General features: G+C 40.4%; 1 protein-coding gene across 1 annotated transcript in view; it reads left to right on the forward strand.

Moving 5' to 3' along the window:
• Window positions 1–366: 366 nt before the first annotated feature.
• Window positions 367–19,353, forward strand: part of grk6 (G protein-coupled receptor kinase 6) — a 67,299-nt gene continuing 48,312 nt past the window's right edge. Inside the window, exons 1-2 of the mRNA XM_085797266.1 lie at window positions 367–537; window positions 13,791–13,886. Coding sequence (XP_085653392.1) covers window positions 486–537; window positions 13,791–13,886 — 148 coding nt within the window. The 5' untranslated portion in view covers window positions 367–485. The remainder of the gene's footprint in view (window positions 538–13,790; window positions 13,887–19,353) is intronic.

The following is a 19,353-nucleotide window of genomic DNA, read 5'->3' on the forward strand; positions in this document are numbered from 1 at the left end:
ATTTGTATATGTATAGCCTACCTTTATGTATTTTCTCTCTTCCCCTGGCTTGACAGTTTTTGTTATGTAGCCTATATATTTATTAATAAAGTTAAAAAAAAAAAAATCTATTGCTGCTCTGCTCCTCTCTCACGGGCTCCAGCAGGGCGGAGAGACAGAGGGAGGAGGAGGAGGAGGAGGAGGAGAAGGAGGAGGAGACCGGAGAGCAGAGGAGGGGCGCGGACTGTCAGCGGACGGCTCTGAGGCGCAGCGCGGACGGACGCGGAGCTGAACTCTTCCTCCTCAGCGGGGCAGCGGCGGGAGGAGGCGGCGCACGGACGGACGGACTGACAGAGGGACTGAGGGTCGGTGTTCAGTTCAGTTCATTTCAGGGAGGAGGAATAGAGAAACTGAGACTCTAGCAAGCCGCCGCGGGGGACCAGGAGCTCGGTGTGGTGCTGCTGCTGCTGCTGCTGCTGCTGCTGCTGGTGCCGGACAGCATCGACATGGAGCTGGAGAACATCGTGGCCAACACGGTGCTGCTGAAAGCACGGGAAGGTAAGGAAGGAGGAGGATGGAGATCTGACAGCTCCTCTCTCTACCTACCTACCTATACGGGAGGAGGAGAAGGAAGGAGGAGTGACAGTTCGCCGTTACTGCACTTCCTCTTGGCCGGGGATCAAATCTTTTGATGCTGCGGCTAAACATAAAAAAAAATATAGCCTATATATAATTTCCGCCTCTCGTCTCTCAATCTGACGCGCTGAAGTCCATGTCCGACCTGAGCAGTTTAAAGTTTCCTGCCTCACTCCTGAGTTTATTCAAACGTTACGAACGGGTTAACTCGTGTGTTCAACTTCTGGATAAGTGAAGATCAGTTCGGCCTGCAGCCTGTTTCGGTTTATTCCCTTTATAATAACATGTTTGACCTCCATGCGCAAACTGCCACCACTGGGCAGAGCAGATCGAGGACACCGAGGTGGGGGTGGTGGATGTGTGGATGTCAGACCTTTAATATCCACAAAGTAGGCTAATGAACTTCTGGCCTCTGTTTCACTTATAAAACACAGTCGGTTTTGTCACATGCAAAATGCAAAACGCAGAACGCACACGGAAGAAACCAAAGGGCGCGTAAAATTGACTCGTTTTTTAAAGGGAGTCTGGCGCTTCTACTACGAAGAAAAGGCGAAGTAGCGAGGTCCGGAAGCAGCGGGGTGGATGGTTGGTTGGCTCCTTGGTTATTTGCAACTGTGAACTGTGAAATGTGAAGTGTGTCTGCAGCAGCAGCAGCAGCAGTGGGTTTCCCTTTGCTGATGTTGCAGCATCGTGCTGTACGTTTGCGAAACAGGATGTTGAGGCAGAGCAGCTGTGGTAGGCTACTCAGAGTTTTTTCTTTTTCTTTTTTTTTCTACTTTGTGCACTGGATTGCACTTTCGTGATTGTGGTGTTTTCACACTCCTCTGGATTTGATTTCATTTTAGTATAGTAGGCCAGGCCCTGCTGACACCTGTAGGGCTGCACAAGGTTCACCAGGAGAGATTTACAGTGGCATCATGCAAAAGTTTACAAAAGGTCCAAATGTGTGTTAATGTGAACATTCATCAAGTGGAAGATGAAATGAAATGAACAATATTGTGTTATTTTAGTTTTCTAGATGACTATTTCTAATCATCAATTCTCCAACAATCTTTCTATGTTGGTGCATTTCCTTTAAACATGATCCTTGAGTCATGATACAATATTTTTTGAAATATTCAACACTTTTACTGTATCCTGCAGCAGCACTGTAATAACTTTATGATACTAATTATGTCATGAAAGGAACATTTGGTCAGAACCTGTTCTATATAATCAAATATAGATACAGTGTCATGCAAAAGTTTGGGCACCCCTGGTCCAAATGTGTGTTAATGTGAACAGTTCATCGAAGATGAAATGATCTCCAAAAGACATAAAGTTAAACATGAAACACTCTTTTTCAATATTTTAATCAATATCAGTGTATTATTTTAGTTTTCTACAGTTTCAGAGTGAAAAAGGGAAACAAAGCAGCAGCCTGCAAAATAATGGGAAACCCAGGAGACTTGAGCTCTGAGATAACTTTGACCAAGGTATCAGACAAGATATTTACTATTTATGATAGTTTCCAAAGGGGGGCTACTAGCCACTAACTATGCAAGGGGGGCCCAAACCTTTGCTGAGGGCCCTTTTCCTTTTCTGTCAGTTTGAAAATATAAAAGATGAAAATAAAAAACAAAATTATATAGTTCAAAATGTAAAGGGAATGTGTCATCTGAAACGTTATGTCTTTTGGAGATCATTTCATCTTCCACTTGATGAACTGTTCCCTTTTGCATGATGCCTCTGTATGTGTGTGTCAAACTATGAGCGAGCCGTCGTCTTATTGTGAAGAGAGGAAACATCCATGAGTGTGTTGTTGTTGTTGTTGTTGTTGTTATTGTTGTTGTTGTGAGATCAGAGGAGGAGACAAAGGTTGTGGTGACTCACTCACTGAACAACAACATAATCCTGATGCCATCTGCAGAGGAGATGAGTGTCATGATCCCCCACTGGGAGCTAATCTGCTGCCACTGAGCAAGGCATCACGTCCCCCCAGACAGACAGATAGACAGACCTTAAAATAATAGCTCACCCAAAATTCAAATTGCACTCATTATCTACTCACCCTCATGTCGACTAAGGGCTGGGAGAAGTTTCAGAGTCCTCCGTGGCTTCTCTGAGTTACAGGGGGTCTCCGCGTAGCAGTGCATGTCCATATGACGGTTGCAAATGGATACCAACTGTCTTCGTAACAAACAGACATACCAAAAAACATCCAAATACCTCCATACTTTCGGAACAATTTCGCATTTCGGGGCTTCAATACAAGACGGACATTACAGACGAGCAGCATGGAGGTATAGGATGTTTTTTGGTGTGTCTTTTTGTTACGAAGACAGTTGGTATCCATTTGCAACCGTTATATGGACATGCAGTGTTGCACGGAGCCCCGCTGTAACTCAGAGAAGCCACGGAGGACTCTGAAACTTCTCCCAGCCCTTAGTCGACATGAGGGTGAGTAGATAATGAGTGAAATTTGAATTTTGAGTGAACTATCCCTTTAACATCTGAGCTCAGAGGAGGAGAAGAAGAAGAAGAAGATGCTCTTTTATCACTGTGGAACGAACCGCTATAGACGAGCTGTGCAGAGCAGAGAAATCAGGACGAGCGAGTCTGAGGGGAGAAATTGAAATAACACAGCGGATGATCAGGTGTGGAGGCACCTCCGACGTTGGCATTTCTTACATTTTTCAGCTGGTTAAAAAGGAGCATTCCCCTGATTTTACACACACACACACACACGGTTCAGTCTGTATTTCTTTTCTACACGGCTGATTTTATCACCGTTGCCCTGGCGTCGACTTGAGACTTAAAATTAGTCACAGGCTGGAGATTAGAGGAAGCTGGAGCTGAGGAGGCACGAAGCAGACAATCACAGCTCACAGAGCTCAAAGTTTGTTTGTACTGTCCATATTGAAGCTGCCACTAATTAATATTTACATTATTCATAATGTGCTGATTATTATTTTCTCCATTAATCAAACAGAGTTCCTATTCTCTACCAAAAACTACTGTGACGAATTAGATGTTTGAGCAACAACACTGAAACTTTACAAAATCGTGTCAAAGGGAAGAATCCAGAGAATTTTTTTTGTCATTTTGCTCCAAGCAGCAGCTGATCATTTTAGTCAGTTATAATCCACTACGTGTTGCAGCTGCAGGGTGTTGGACTCATCATGGAGTAGTGTTCATGTTCATGTTCATGTTAAAGGCTGCATGGCATGAAAAATGCTTTTTTGCAAACTTTATTACAGACTCAGGTCCAAATACAAGACATACAATACAAAAAATAAAAGATGATGGAAGCTAAAAGATAATATTTAATAGAAAAAATAGAATTTATTAACATAATATAACTAATTATCATAAAACAAATGCATGTAGATTACTTTTTTTATGATAACTGATGGGAAACGAGACAAATGTGAAGGAAAAGTATTCGTAGGAACTTAAAGTACTTTATTATTAATTATTAATTTACATTACTAATAAATCTGAGGCGATTTCCTTCATTACTCTGAAGTCATTCTGTCTTTATAATGAAACAGTGAGTAAGTGCAGTTTTAAATGCAGCGCCAAACACATGAAAACCAACAATAAGTCTGGACAACAACTATATTTTATTTTCACTGCTGATGCTTAAGGAGAGGAATGTGTCTGCAGCACTGAGGGAACTCTCTTTACTTGTGGTTCAGTTCAGATATGAATGAAAATGTCATTTGTTTCTGTTTGATGTTGAAGTTCCTCCTCAGCTCCAGTTCCAACTCTAAATCTCGAATCTGTCACTCCTTTTAACTTGACCGTCATTTCCCGGCGGCGTGGCCTTCGCTCTCTGGACGATTTCCGACCAGGCAATCAGAGCTCGTTAATGTCAAATCAATTTAGCAGTTTGTTTTTGTTTTAAAGTTGTTTGAGTGTCACGATGTGCAGAGTAGGAGAGGAGAGTCACGACCGACTCCTCTCTGTGTTAATTAATTTATTAATTAATCACCATTAAGTTAACAGAGCTGACACTGCAGGAAATAGACAGTGGAGATCTTCATTTGGCCAGAGCGCTCACTCTGCTGCTGCTGCTGCTTTATACATCAAAGATCCTCCATCGAGAAGCTTCACTTCCTGTCTCCTGAGTGGGCCTGGCCACGATCGCTTGTTTATTTCTGTTTTATCTGAAATATCTGATCGACCCACGCACGCAGCACAAAAAGATCAAAGATCATATTATTTTCACACACACTCATGCGTTTCTTTTCTTTCTCCTTTTCTTCCTCAGCTTCACTGTTATTAGCTTTACGCCGCCATGTAGATGCTAAAGAGAGCTGTGCGCTACTGTAGTTAGTTAAAAAGTTAAGGGAAATTTAAATTTTTTAACATCACCCTAAAGCAGTGATTTCCAAACTGTGGTGTGTGGCATGAAAAGGGTAATGGCGTCGCTATGGTGTTATATTTTACTAATATAATGAAAAAATAACTTATTATTTATTATATCAAATGGAGTTTTCACAGTATAAATAGTAAAATTCAAGAAAATCATCTGTAAACCTGATTTAAAAACATTTTAATGAAAAATAAGGATAAAATAATACCTAAAATCCAGTTGATAAATGGACTATATAACTGACTGTGACATCACTTCCTGTGGGCAAAGACGTGCGAGAGCGAGCAGTCCGTACGGTACACGTGATCAGCATACGTCAATGAGGCGCTATAGGCTACATACCAACTGGTAAACCTATTAGTATGTAATTTTCTCTGGATGCGTTTTCCCCCTTTTCTGATTGTCCTGATTGTTTCAGTGCAGAATGAACTCAGGTGACCTTTAACCTCTGCACCGATTCATTCAATTAGTATACGAGCGCAATGTGCAGCTGCTGACTCCCCGTCTCCTCAGGCCGACATCCAATGTTCATTCACAAAACGTTTAGCAAAAAAAAAAAAAAACTTTTTCATAACAAGTGGCTGATTATAGACGGACGAGGACACATCAAAAGGAAAAGAGAAGCACAGAACCATCAGAGTCAGAGGTTTTATTAGATTTGATCAAATGTTATTTAGCTGTCGTCCTGTTTGGTCTCAGTGACGGGATGGGATATGAAACTGTAATAGGAAATTTGTCACAATTAGAAATAATTTATTCTTATTTTATTTACAGGATAACCCAAAGTTCTGCAACTGGAAATGTTCAACGCATTCAACTAAAGGTTTAAGTCAGTTTTACAGCTCCATACAGTATAAAGGTAAACATTTGTGTTAAAGCTCCATACAGTATAAAGGTAGATGTTTGTATTAAAGCTCCATACAGTATAAAGGTAGATGTTTGTGTTAAAGCTCCATACAGTATAAAGGTAGATGTTTGTATTAAAGCTCCATACAGTATAAAGGTAGATGTTTGTGTTAAAGCTCCATACAGTATAAAGGTAGATGTCCATGTGTAGTGTGATTATAAATCAGGGTTAGGGTTAGGTCCAGGTTCTATATTAATACTGTGAAAGTATCAAAGCCTCAGTCCACAGAGAAATGCACACAGCCTGTATTCAGAAACTGAGCCTTAAAACCAGCCGTCAGGACTTCCTGTCACTTTGTGATGTCACAACAAAGCTCCACCCCCTCACCACCTGGACAACACCATCCATCCACCCAACAACTTGGAGGATTTGGTGTCTCTGAGTGTTTTATTCAGAAATCTGCTCTGTTTTTTTATTTTTATTGAATCACTCAGAAAACAGTCAGCCAATCATAAGCCTCCTCCTCTCTTCTGATTGGCTGACACCGACCTTCAGAGGATGAAAGATGAAAATATGGAGCTTTAACACAGATATTTTGCTCACACAACTTTGTTTTCCAACTTTCTCTGAAACCAAACTGAAGTTTTTTGTGTGTTGTTGTGGAGCTAAGGCATTAACCCCAGTTAAAATTATGTAGGATGTTTTTGTTTTTATATTCTCTAACATTTTATTGACAATTATTTGTTTAGACGTTAATTGCAAGAGTACTTGAGAGTAAAAAAAGGGACAATTTACAGTTTTACAGCGCTCTAAGGACACTGGACTTGGTTTAACTTGACCATAAATTAAACATTTCACTTAAAAACATTTTTTAAATACAAGCAACAGTACAACAAGTAAATTACAAATTCACTGAAATGGTAAAAAGATTAAAAGATATGAGATCAGCTGTTAAAAGCCAGAGAGACTCCTCCTCGTTATGTTCCTGTTGTTTATTCTGATAAAAAAATAAACAACCACAGCTGACAAGGCTTTAATCGGTGCGTCCAGCCACTAATGTTGTGTCTTCATGTCAGGTTGTAATATCCTGTGTAGATTTACTGTTTATGATTATGGGACCAAATGTCGTTCAGTCATTCAGAGTAATTAAATGCAGGTGAGATGGTGTCAGTCACTGCTGCACTGTGTTGAATCTTTAACCCTCACATCCCCAAATCAACAAGTGGAAGATGAAATGAAACATAAAGTTAAACATGAAACACTCTTTTTCAATATTTTGATCAATATCAGTGTATTATTTTAGTTTTCAGAGTGAAAAAGGGAAACAAAGCAGCAGCCTGCAAAAGAATGGGGAAACCCAGGAGACTTGAGCTCTCAGTTAACTTTGACCAAGGTCAAGATATTTACTATTTACACACTCTGATAGTTTCCAAAGAGGGGGCTAGCTACTAACTATGCAGGGGGGACAAACCTTTGCTGAGGGCCCTTTTCCCTTTCTGTCAGTTTGAAAATATAAAAGATGAAAATAAAAAACATGATCATATAGTTTAAAATGTAAAGTGAATGTGTCATCTGTAACTTTATGTCTTCTGGAGATCATTTCATCTTCCACTTGATGAACTGTTCACATTACTGTAACAGACATTTGGACCAGGGGGGGGACAAACTTTTGCATGATGCCACTGTAATTATATCAATATATGTACAGTATCTTACCGACAGTGGACTCAGTGATACGTTCAGGGCTGATGTATTTGCATCTTTACAAATATGCAAATCAACAACATCCTCGTCATATTCACCTCCTCTGTTTGTCCACAGTCACCGCCACTACAGTTCAACAGCAGACAGCTGTCTGTGTGTCTGTGTGTGTTGTCTAACCGTGTTAACAAATCTAAAATAACACACACACACACACAGCAGGGTCAGACTAGATGTAGAGCTGGGAGGAATATGTGTTCAGAGGTCTCCTCCTCTCCTGATTGAACACTGTAAAAACACAATAATGATGTTTCACGTTAAATCTGAACTCTCCAGTCTGGTGTCTCCTCCTCTGTGTCTCTAACCCTCCTCTCCTCCATGTGCATTTGTTTCCAACGAAGCCGATGAGAAATCAATCCATGGAGCGGTGAATAACGTTATATATCATCTACCATGTTACCATGTGTATATTAGTGTAGTCTTATCTGTCATAAACAAGAGATTACGGGTTACGGGGCGCGTTACGTTTGTGTGGTGGTGCTGCAGAGACGAGAGCTGGGACATAGCATAGTTAAAGTAGAAGTGCCGTTTTGTTTTTTTTTTACAACCTGGACCTATTTTGTGGCATAAAATACGGTCATTTACTCACCCATATAACTTTGGTGTCATTATAGGATCCTTTAGACGATATCTAGATTTATTCTAGAGCTGCGTATATCCATATAGTGGGAGAATGCAGCCTCTAAATCACTAGTGCTGTTGCCTGTTATCGTCATCCTGGGTCTGTAGGTTGACCTACTGACCTCTGAACTGGATGATGTCATCTCTGAGTGCCATGCGCAGCCGCATCAGACAACTACGGAGTCAGAGGGGAACAGCACTAGAGAATCATAACAACATATTGGTGAAATGAACGAGTTACGGGGCAATGTGTTATTTAGAGGCTGCATTTCGGTGCCCCAATCACTCCCACTATATGGATATACGCAGCTCTTGAATGGATCTAAATCCGTCTGAAGGATCCTAATGACACCAAAGTTACTGTATATGGGTGAGTAAACGACCATATTTTATGCCATTCCAGGTTGTAAAAAAAACCGGCACTTCTCCTTTAAGGTGAAAATCCTGCACAGTTCGTCTTTAAAACTCAGCATTTCTCTCACAGACACAGGACGTCTGTAGTTTACTGATGAAGTAACAGAGGTGTTACCGCCGGCTTTACCTCTGTGTGCAAAAACATGATGTAACTGAGTGCACAATAAGAGAGGGGGGGGGGGGGGGGGCGTGCACAGTCATCGGCCGCTGACGGAGCCTGACTTCTAGTTGAGGGCATGTTTGGTTGTCGTGGAGCTGACATTTTGTTGTTCAGTTGTTTGGTGATATTTTAGTGAGAAGTCGTAACATTTTCGTGGATATGAGCGTCTCATAAATTCTGTGAACTTGTGTGTGTGTTTGTTTTTTCGTATCTCAAAGCTGCCAGTGTTTTTTCTGTGACTTCTTCACAGTAAAAGTCTATCTCCTCCCTGGAAAAGCTTTCATTCTTTAAGGCGCTGCTCGGCCGCTAATTGTGAAAAAAATGGGAATTTTCCACCATGTTTCACCACTGACACTGACAACACTATAGGAAGTTTTAAAATGACTCTCTTTGTCTCTTACTCAATGAGTTCTTTCCTTTATTTCTAATAGCTTCATCGTCAACGTTAACACACACGGTGCTGTACTCAGCCTGACCTTGTTAACGTGGCCCATGAAGAAGAGACAAAAACAAACATCACTTCCTTTATTTATTATCAGAGAAAACCACCGGAAACCTCCTCTTTCAATATCAATGCAGGAAAAGCTGCAGGGGGTTCTTCAGTAGAGTTCACGTTGTTGACACTGTTCAATGTTGCAATGACCATATGACTTGTGATAAGTAATCAAATATGTGCATACCGGTATTATGTAACCATACAGTTCCTCAATACACTGTAGTACACACACCAGGCCTGTGGTGGCGCTGTAACACTGCCACACTGCCACACACATGCACCACAAACAAGAGTGGGAGGCTTGATGCTGTAACACGTTTCAGGCGCCGTGTCCGACAATTAAAATTAGATTAATCAGTCAGCCATAGCATCAGTCATCGTTACCTTTCGACGATTCAGGCTTTATTCTTCTTATTCTCTAGTGTAGGTGCTTGCTGGTTGGCAACAGACGGCATTTTCGCATTAACTTGGAATCTAAAACCATGTCCATGTCCACACATAAACACAAACGGCCAGAACCAGATACTTTTGGGCTTCATCATCCACCTGAACGTTGTTTTTGCTACTTAAAGGTCCAGTGTGTAAAATGAAGGTACAACCGTGACATCCAGCGTTTAGATTATAGTTCGCTCACTCTCACTCCCTGATCGGGGAGGTACGAGTTTAGCTTTTTACTGCGCACTACTGTCATGCATGTGAGCTTGTCTGTGTGTGTGGACGACAATAACAGAGAAAGAGCGCTATGCAGAGATGAATGAATGGAACGATATTGCGTTGGTCGAGCCAAAAGCAGAAAAATGTATTTGTGGCGGGCTGCCACGAATAAATGAATGTATGGGAAACACTGTTAACTCTGAAGCTTGGAGTTAAAGGGATACATCACCCAAAATCAATAATTCACCAATTTTCTACTCACCGCCATGCCAAGGAAGGGTTTGGAGAACTTTCAGAGTCATCAAGACGCTTTAGGAGTTCCAGGGGGGGTCCGGCTGGCAACGGATTTTCATATAATGGCGGCGGATAGAGCTCAAAACACACACTATGAAACATCCAAATACCTCCATACTGCTCGTCTGTACTGACCCAAGTGTCCTGAAGCCTCCACATGAAAAAGTTGTTTGGAAAAAATTAATGTGATCTCTGTTTTTAGCCTTGTTGTAGCAGTAGCTCTCAGTGGCTGCGCGAGATTTGCTTTGAGATATTCTTCCGTGTTTACATCATACATCCAGTGTTTTACAACGACGAATGAACATCTCGTAGCAAATTTCCCACATGCGTACAAACATCAACAGAGCCACTGGGAGCTACTGCTACAACAAGGTTAAAAACAGAGATCACATTAATCTTTTCCAAACAACTTTTTCATGTGGCAGCTTCAGGACACTTGGGTCAGTACAGACGAGCAGTATGGAGGTATCTGGATGTTTCATAGTGTGTGTTTTGGATGATTCAAGTGAACTCTATCCGCCGTCATTATATGAATATCCGTTGCCAGCCGGACCCCCCCTGGAACTCCTAAAGCGTTTTGATAACTCTGAAAGTTCTTCAAACTCTTCCTTGGCATGACGGTTAGTTGGTGACTTATCAATTTTGGGTGAAGTAGAGTTCCTCTTTAAGTAGAAGTACTTTTATTTCCCCTCTGCATTTTTTCTTTGTTACCCATTCATACAGACTTAAAGATTGGAAAAGAGGCCAGAAAAGCAGGTGTGATGAATCAGTGCTCAGAGGCTTTTAGTCCAGTTGGAAACTCCAGATCGTCCTTTTGTTCTTCTTTTGTTTTTAACCTTTCCTAAGTTCAGGACATTACAGTATCTAACCTCGGGCTGAACCTCCTCCTCTACAGTGTCAGGAGCACAGTGACCTCGGCGACCTCTGTCATCTGTCTCAACTGGCCTCAGTAACTGAACTGACTGATGCTCAGTCTAATTAGATGTGTTTATCATTTTGGTGCCGTTTTGTCTTGATTTACATTTTCCTCTAATGGTCCGAACGGACGTCGGGCCGCCTCGTCTCCTCCGGCATCGATGAACCGAGCAGTAATTCTGCTCCTGATACTATCTTCTCCCCTGTTTCCTGGACACAAATAAAATATCTTGTTTGCATTGCATCCTGGGACAATAATAGTCTTTCCTCATGTTTGAGTAGCATGTAGCCGCCCATGGAGAATTTGAATAGCAAATCCAGAACGAAGAAGAAGGCGGCAGCAGCAGCGTCGGCGGCGTACTACAGTCGACTCTCTTGCTTGGCGTCCGGCTTGTGTGTATGTGTGTCTGTGTGTCTGTGTAGGGGGATGGGGAAGGGGGCGGTGATGCCTCGTGGTCAAAACAACACTGTGTTATAAGGAAATAGATCCACTGTGTCTGTGACGGTGTTTGATCCCGCGGCGTCACTAACGGCCATCGGTCCCACACAAACAAGCGTCGCCGTGTTGAATGGGTTGAACTGATGGAGCCTCTGGTCGACTCCCCCCAGCTGCAGCCTGCAGACAGACACAGACGTGTAGTTCACTCTGGAGTGGATGGAGGGGCGGGGGGGCACTAGTTATAATGGCTTTTTATATACTATATTGATAAATAAAAACCTATTGATCCCTTTGTCGCAGCTGGTGGAGTTTGTCTTTCATTTTAGACACAACTGAGAAGTGTTGACATGTCAGATTACAACAAACATTAAAGTTGATATCAGTTCTACACAGTTTGGAATTAATTATTTAAATAGTTTGAATTATATGTTTTATGGAAGAAAATGTTACATTTATGTGACGCACAATGTTGTGTTCAGGGCCTGTTCAGTGTTTATTGTAGGTTTAGGGTTACTTATTGTAGGATGGAGCCATTGCAGCATTTATTTGTGTGTTTTATTTTGGTGGGTTTTATTTCTGGTGAACTTCCTTTCAAAGAGGAAGTGATGAACTGCACAATAGGCACAAGGGCTGTTAGGGCAATCAGTGCCAGAGGTTTGGTTCATATTATAACCTTTGTTTATAAAGGTCTTGGATTTTGTTTAGAGCTGCAACAATTAATCGATTAATCGCACAATAATCAATTATTAAATTCATCTCCTTCAACTATTTTGATAATCTAATAATCAGTTTGAGTAGTTTTTTAAAGAAAACAAGTCAAAATTCTCTGATTTCAGCTTCTTAAATGTGAATATTTCTGGTTTCTTTGTTCCTTTATGAGAATAAACTGAGTATCTCTTTGGTTTGTGGTAAAAACAAGACATTTGAGGACTTCACCTTGTGGTTTGGGAAACACATTTTTCAACACGTATATACTGTATACAGTATAGGGTAAGGGTGTGTTGTCTCAGTTCTTGAGCCAATAAATGTTGTTGTTGATGCTGACGTCAGTTTAGTTTCACTCTGACCAGTCAAAGTGACGTCCATCAGTTAGCTCGTTAGCCGCCACCGTTCATTAACTCATTAGCTCATTAACTCATTAATGCATTGAGACATTTTTGTTTAACGAGCTTTAGCTAAATAATATCACTGTTCTGTTTAACCCGTTCTGTTTCCTGAGCTCTGATTGGTCCGTTGTTTTTATGTAACCGAAGGGAAACAAAATGTCCATGATGAACGTAACGCTGAACGAGACGAAGCCCGGAATAAAGAACCGTTTTAATATTTATGATGAAGTTTTGCAGGAAGCAGCTGCTGTTCGCTCTCATACAACAACAACAAGTCACGTCGGTGCTCAGAGAGAGACAGCGAGAGAGCTGCAGAACAACTCACGTCTTATCTGCTGCTGCTGAGCAGGAAATAGATGTTTACCTGATAAATGATGATGATGAGTGTGATGAGGAGCTTTTGTTTTTTACTTTCCCACCCTCCTCATCCGCTTGGTTCTTGAGAAACATCAGCCTGCAGGGACTTGAACCTTTTTTTCTTTTCTTTTTTTACAGCAGCCTCATGGTGAACTAATGAATGAACTTGATCACACTTGAATCAGTGTGCGTGTGTCTCTGTGTGTGTGTTCTTCAGAAAATGAAGATTCACAAAGAACAAATGACAGACACAAACACACAAATAGAAACCAGATGAAGTTCCTGTTCTCTCTGCCAGCATGCAGCCGTGACACACACACACACACACACACACACACACACACATGCACAGTACACACAGACACGCACATGCCTCATCTTCTTGATTCTAACCTCATAATTTCGACCCTGAACCTTGAACCTGAACACAACACCATGGTGAAACAATAAAAAAAATCATCCTTCATTATTATTATATTATATTATACATTACATATTATTATTATTATTGTAAACTGTAAAGTGAAGTGCTGAATAATCAGACGTCGGCTCCACATCCTCCTCCGTTCTGCTTATTTCTAAAAAAGATCATCAACTTTATTTTTATTGCAACAGAAACTAGAACATCCGACCTCAGTTGATTGATCACTGAGCTGATTGGTCCTCACAGACGCCTGTAAGTCAGTTGTTGTTGTTTTTTTGTTTTTTTATCAACCTCTGAACTTTGTTTTGTTTGGTTTTGTTTCTGCAGGAGGAGGTGGAAACAGAAAAGGAAAGAGCAAGAAGTGGAAGCAGATGCTGCAGTTTCCTCACATCAGTCTGTGTGAAGAGCTGCGACAAACCACAGGTGAGACTCAAACCCAGAACCAGAACCAGAACCAGAACCTGTTTGTTTTTGTTTTTTATTTTCACATTTATTTTGCTGTTTGGTGCAGTGAACAGTGAACATACTCAGTGTTTCCATGAGGATGTGACTCCGGCCAGTTTTCATGCAAATCATAGAGATATTACATAAGATTATTCAGGCTTTTCCATTGCTTTTATTATTTTACATCTTTTTAAAAATGTTTCTATACATTTATTTTTATGAAAAAGAATTTCAGCAGCGCACTCAAAACTTAAAGCTGTGGTGCGTAACTTCTGCTGACCCCCGACTCTGTGAGCGACTGGGCGAGTAAAACATTCACTTTCCTGCAGCGAAGCAAAAATCCACATCTTGACTTTTGCGTGGAGTGAACCGTGGCGGCCAGAACTCCATTATTTGCTCGGCCAAAATATCAATCAGTGTTTCCCAAACCACAAAACGACGTCTTCAAATGTCTTGTTTTGTCCACAAACCAAAGAGGGACTCAGTTTTTTGTCATAAAGGAACAAAGAAACCAGAAATATTCACATTTAATTAAGAAGCTGAAATCTTGGACTTTTTTTCTTAAAGAAACTACTCAAACCGATTATCAGATTATCGAAATAGTCGACGATTATTTCATAATTGATTATTGTGCGAATTGTTGCAGCTCTACATTTGAATAAAGTGACACATTTGTTAATTTCAAACTCTCAAAACATCAGATCAAATCAGAAATGTGTGATTCACTTGGTGATGAATCAGGCCCATCAATGAGCCTGATGATCCATGGCTGATACACGTCGTTGTAATCCATCAATTAAATATCTCACCAAGTGTCTTAACTATTTATTATTATTATTATTATCACTACTGACTCAATAACTTCCATCCACAGACTCTAGTTAACGTTCAACAATAAAACCTGGGGTTGCACCGTGTGATAGGAGCGAACGACATGTGAAAACACACTTCAAGGATTTTCCCTGTCAGTGTGAGCAGCTGACTCTTCATCCTCGTCATCTGTGTGGCAGGAAATTCCCCCGCTGGGACATTAATGTGTAATTTACTACTCGGCGCGGCGCGGCTCTATTTGTGGCGTGTCCAAAGCTCTGGGTTCAGTCGCCTCATTGTCACTGACACGTCCGCAGAAAATCGTCTGGACATACGTCGTTAATTCTAAAAAGAAACTTGGTAAATAAATGTCACAGTTTCGACACAGTTTGCCTTAAAGGTCCAAACGCTGCAGTAAACAAGAGCACACAGTGTAGTGTAGTGTAGTGTAGTGTAGTGTAGTGGTGGGATGAGGACACACAGATCGACTGAAACATGATGATGTCATCCCTCTATATTATTATTATTATCCTCATTATTATTATTGTCATCATGAATGCATCAGGCAAAGTGGTCGGTGTTGATTTTTCATTTCCTCTGTGGAGCGGTACAGAAATAGACGCGGTCTTCCTTGTCGTCGTCCATTCGTTCATAAACAGGCAGACGTCAGGACTCTGGGCTGGACGCCTGGGCTCCACTCGATCGTGTCTCTTCAGGGACTGAAACCGAAACCTGGACTCAGTAACTGAATCAACCTGAGAGTCAGTCGACGCAGGCCGACGGAGGTCAAGAAAAAGCTCTGACTTCCTCTGAAGTTTTCACTTTGGAGGAAGGTTTTTTTTTTGTTTCTTTGTTTCATGCCCTCGAACAAAACAAAATAAAACAAATCAAATTCTAACATGCAGATAAAACATATTTACCGTAACAAACTCGGGAAGGGTTGAACTAAAGTGGCTGCACAGTTAAAGGCATTTAGGCCCAGATCAATATACATATACAGTATTCTATATATACACTGTTGGCCATAAAGTTGGAATAAGATATATTTTTTAACCACTTCTCATGAAATGATAGATAGATAGATAGATAGATAGATAGATAGATAGATAGATAGATAGATAGATAGATAGATAGATAGATAGATAGATAGATAGATAGATAGATAGATAGATAGATAGATAGATAGATCTGTTTTAACATGTCTGTTGTTGTTGATATGGACCGCTTGTTGTGTCTGCAATAAAGATTGTTAATAATAGATAGATAGATAGATAGATAGATAGATAGATAGATAGATAGATAGATACTTTATTAATCCTGAAGGAAATTCATCTGTCAGCTGCTTCAAACATTCTGAAAGAAAGATTGTGACAATGTGATTTATTCTTGATAGATAAAGTGTTTATCTTCTCAAAACTTTCATAGCTGTTGGGACCAGTGCCCGGTGCGATGGCCCGTGGCCCTAAAAAGAGAGGAATGTGTCTGAAAACAGAATTATTATTCCATTTTTATGGGCAACAATGTTTTTTTTTTGTTTTTTTTGTAATAAAGCAAAAATGTGTCACAACACTGTTTTGCATTGTCAGCACCATGAGTGTTGTGTTGCTGCGGAAACATCCTGGACATCAAATTATTTAATTCTCGAGACGTAAAATTAGTTTGACACGAGACTTGATTTTTTTTAATGACTGTAGTTTAAATTATTGTGATTTATTCATCTCCACAAAAACATCACATTGTGTACTTACGTACTCAAAGACAGAACTCTGGGTCACATGAGAAGAGAGAAAAATACAGTATAAAGCAGCTGTGAATTGCCACCAGCAAACACATACGCACGTACACACAGTCAAATGTGAATGAATCTATTTAGTTTTCTAGTTTCCTGTTTTCCCTCTGTGGCCTTTGTACTTTTCTGTCTCGTCTGGACAAGTTTGTATTCGTCTTAAAAAGTTTTAAATCTGTTGAAACCTGCAGAAAAAAAGTGTGGAAAGACTACTCAGTCAAAGTCTTTACTTCTGATCGACATGCAGCTCAGATCTGTCCCAACTCGACTCCTTTCAGAGGCAAACACGTCACTGATGCAGCGAATCAACTCTCAACACATGTTCACTCCGTTTTTTTTGTGTTTTTTTTCTCTTTGCTCAAGTGGCACCACAGAGGAAACAGTCATCGCTGCAGAAAGAGGAAGCAGATCGAGAGTGTTTTTTAGCTGCTTCGACCGCTCGTTTAACAGAGAAAAACTGATTTAATGACACCAGAGCAGAAGAAAAGGTCGAGATCAGACGCCAGGAGTGAAAGTGGAATTCACATTTGGTTGAGTTCATTGATAAAGTCGAAGATGAAATGATCTCCAAAAGACATAAAGTTACAGATGACACATTCACTTTACATTTTAAACAACATATACTGTATATTTTTTATTTTTTTGTTTCCATCTTTTGCAGGCTGCTGCTTTGTTTCCCTTTTTTCACTCTGAAACTGTAGAAAACTAAAATAATACACTGATATTGATTAAAATATTGTAAAAGGGTGTTTAACTTTATGTCTTTTGGAGATAGTTTCATCATCTTCCCACTTGATGAACTGTTCACATTAACAGGCATTTTAAACCAGGGATGGACAAACTTTTGCATGACTCTGTATCTATATCTGATTATATAGAACAGGACATAATTAGCATCATATTATGTTTTTACAGTGCTGCTCAGGATACAGTAAAAGTGTTTAATAGCCTATCTCAAAAATATCGTGCACCAACATATAAAGACAAGTTAACTTAATCACTTTGTGATGTGTGTTTAAGGATTGATGATTACGTAAATAGACATAGAGATAATAGAATCAGCCAATGGCAAAGAGAGAGATATAATCCTAATTTTTCTGAAGTGTAATCAACCAATCAGCGGCTGCTGCCTTCGAGCCTGTTGCAGTAAACCTCTCCACTTGGTTTTTGATGCAGATCTAACTTCTGATACCACAAAACTTTATACAATCATGTTTTTATAATCGCAGAAATATTTTTAAAATCGTATCTTTAAAAAAACCAAAAAAACATTTAAAGAGAGAGTTTTACAGTCTTTTAAATCTAATCAGGCCTGGATCACTGCAGTGTTTTTACTTGTCTTACTCGGAAATCTATTGATCGTCGTCAGACTCTGCTGCCGGGCTTTTAACCGCAACCACATCACTCCTCTTTCAGCCTCCCTGCACTGATTCCCAGTGTGTCTTAGAATAGATTTTAAGCCTTTATTGATCTCTTGTAAAAGAAAAACCCTCCAAGGCGTCTCTCCTGGCTACATCCAGCTCCCTACACACCAGTTCACAACATGAAATCTGTGATCTCCTTTAAGTCCCTTGTTAAAAGGCTCATGGAATTAAAAAGATATTTTCTTAAAGGGATAGTTCAACATTTTGGCAAATTGGCCCATTGCCATAATCGCTATAGTCATAGCAGTAGGTTCGTTACCTTTAATTGTAGGTGTAAGCTATTTTCAGTACGGCGGAGCGCAGCAGCTGGCTGCTCAGAGCTACGCTATGGAGGCTAAGGGAATTTCTTGGTTTCCCTCATTAAACTCATCAAATACAACATCCCAAAACTCCACAGCGCTTTTGTAGACAAGTTGTGACCTGCACAACCACCACGCTATGAGATAATGACGGAACGATACGAAACGGAGCCGTTTTCGAGGTAAATACAGGGTAAATACAGAGTCTGCTTGCTGAAAAACTGTCCCTGAACGCAACGCGCATCAGCGGTTTTGTATGAATTTACCTCGAAAACGGCTCCGTTTCGTATCGTTCCGTCATTATCTCATAGCGTGGTGGTTGTGCAGCTCACAACTTGTCTACAAAAGCGCTGTGGAGTTTTGGGATGTTGTATTTGATGAGTTTAATGAGGGAAACCAAGAAATTCCCTTAGCCTCCGTAGCGTAGCTCTGAGCAGCCAGCTGCTGCGCTCCGCTGTACTGAAAATAGCTTACACCTACAATTAAAGGTAACGAACCTACTGCTATGACTATAGCAATTATGGCAATGGGCCAATTTGCCAAAATGTTGAACTATCCCTTTAACTTAAATCCTGTATCGCCATTTTAATTGAAAATTTGTCTTGGTGCTTGAATTTTTACATCCCTCGCCCGAAATATAAATCCTGCCATTCATGATGACAACCTCCATGGAGGACCTATAGGAGTTAGTTTGTGAGTCTGAGCCTTTAAAAACTCACTTTTATGGTCCAGCTTTCTGTGGTTTTGACCTTCCTGTGAGGTGTTTTATTTCTTCTGGTAGTTTTAATTGTTGTATCTGTCCTGTGATTTGACAGATTTTATATAAAAGTAAGGTTCTGACCAAATGAATCATTTGATTTAAGCCTTTCTCAGACATGTCAGTGTCAGCGTATGTCCACTGGCTGATACTGTAAGAGCCAATTTGAACTCTTAACATTTAACATTGGTTGATCCACTAAAAAAAAACAATGTTGTGTTCATTCAGTTTGTGGTTATTTGTTATTTATAGTTATTTTTATTTATTTTTTGGACATTTGCCAGAGTTTACTGCAGAGCTGCACTGTTAATGAGTAAAAAAGTGAATCATATTTGAACACTGAAAAAAACATAAACTTGGGGAATATCAG

This window comes from Trachurus japonicus, chromosome 14, assembly GCF_045865225.1.
Source record: "Trachurus japonicus isolate A0001 chromosome 14, Traja_1.0".
NCBI lineage: Eukaryota > Metazoa > Chordata > Actinopteri > Carangiformes > Carangidae > Trachurus > Trachurus japonicus.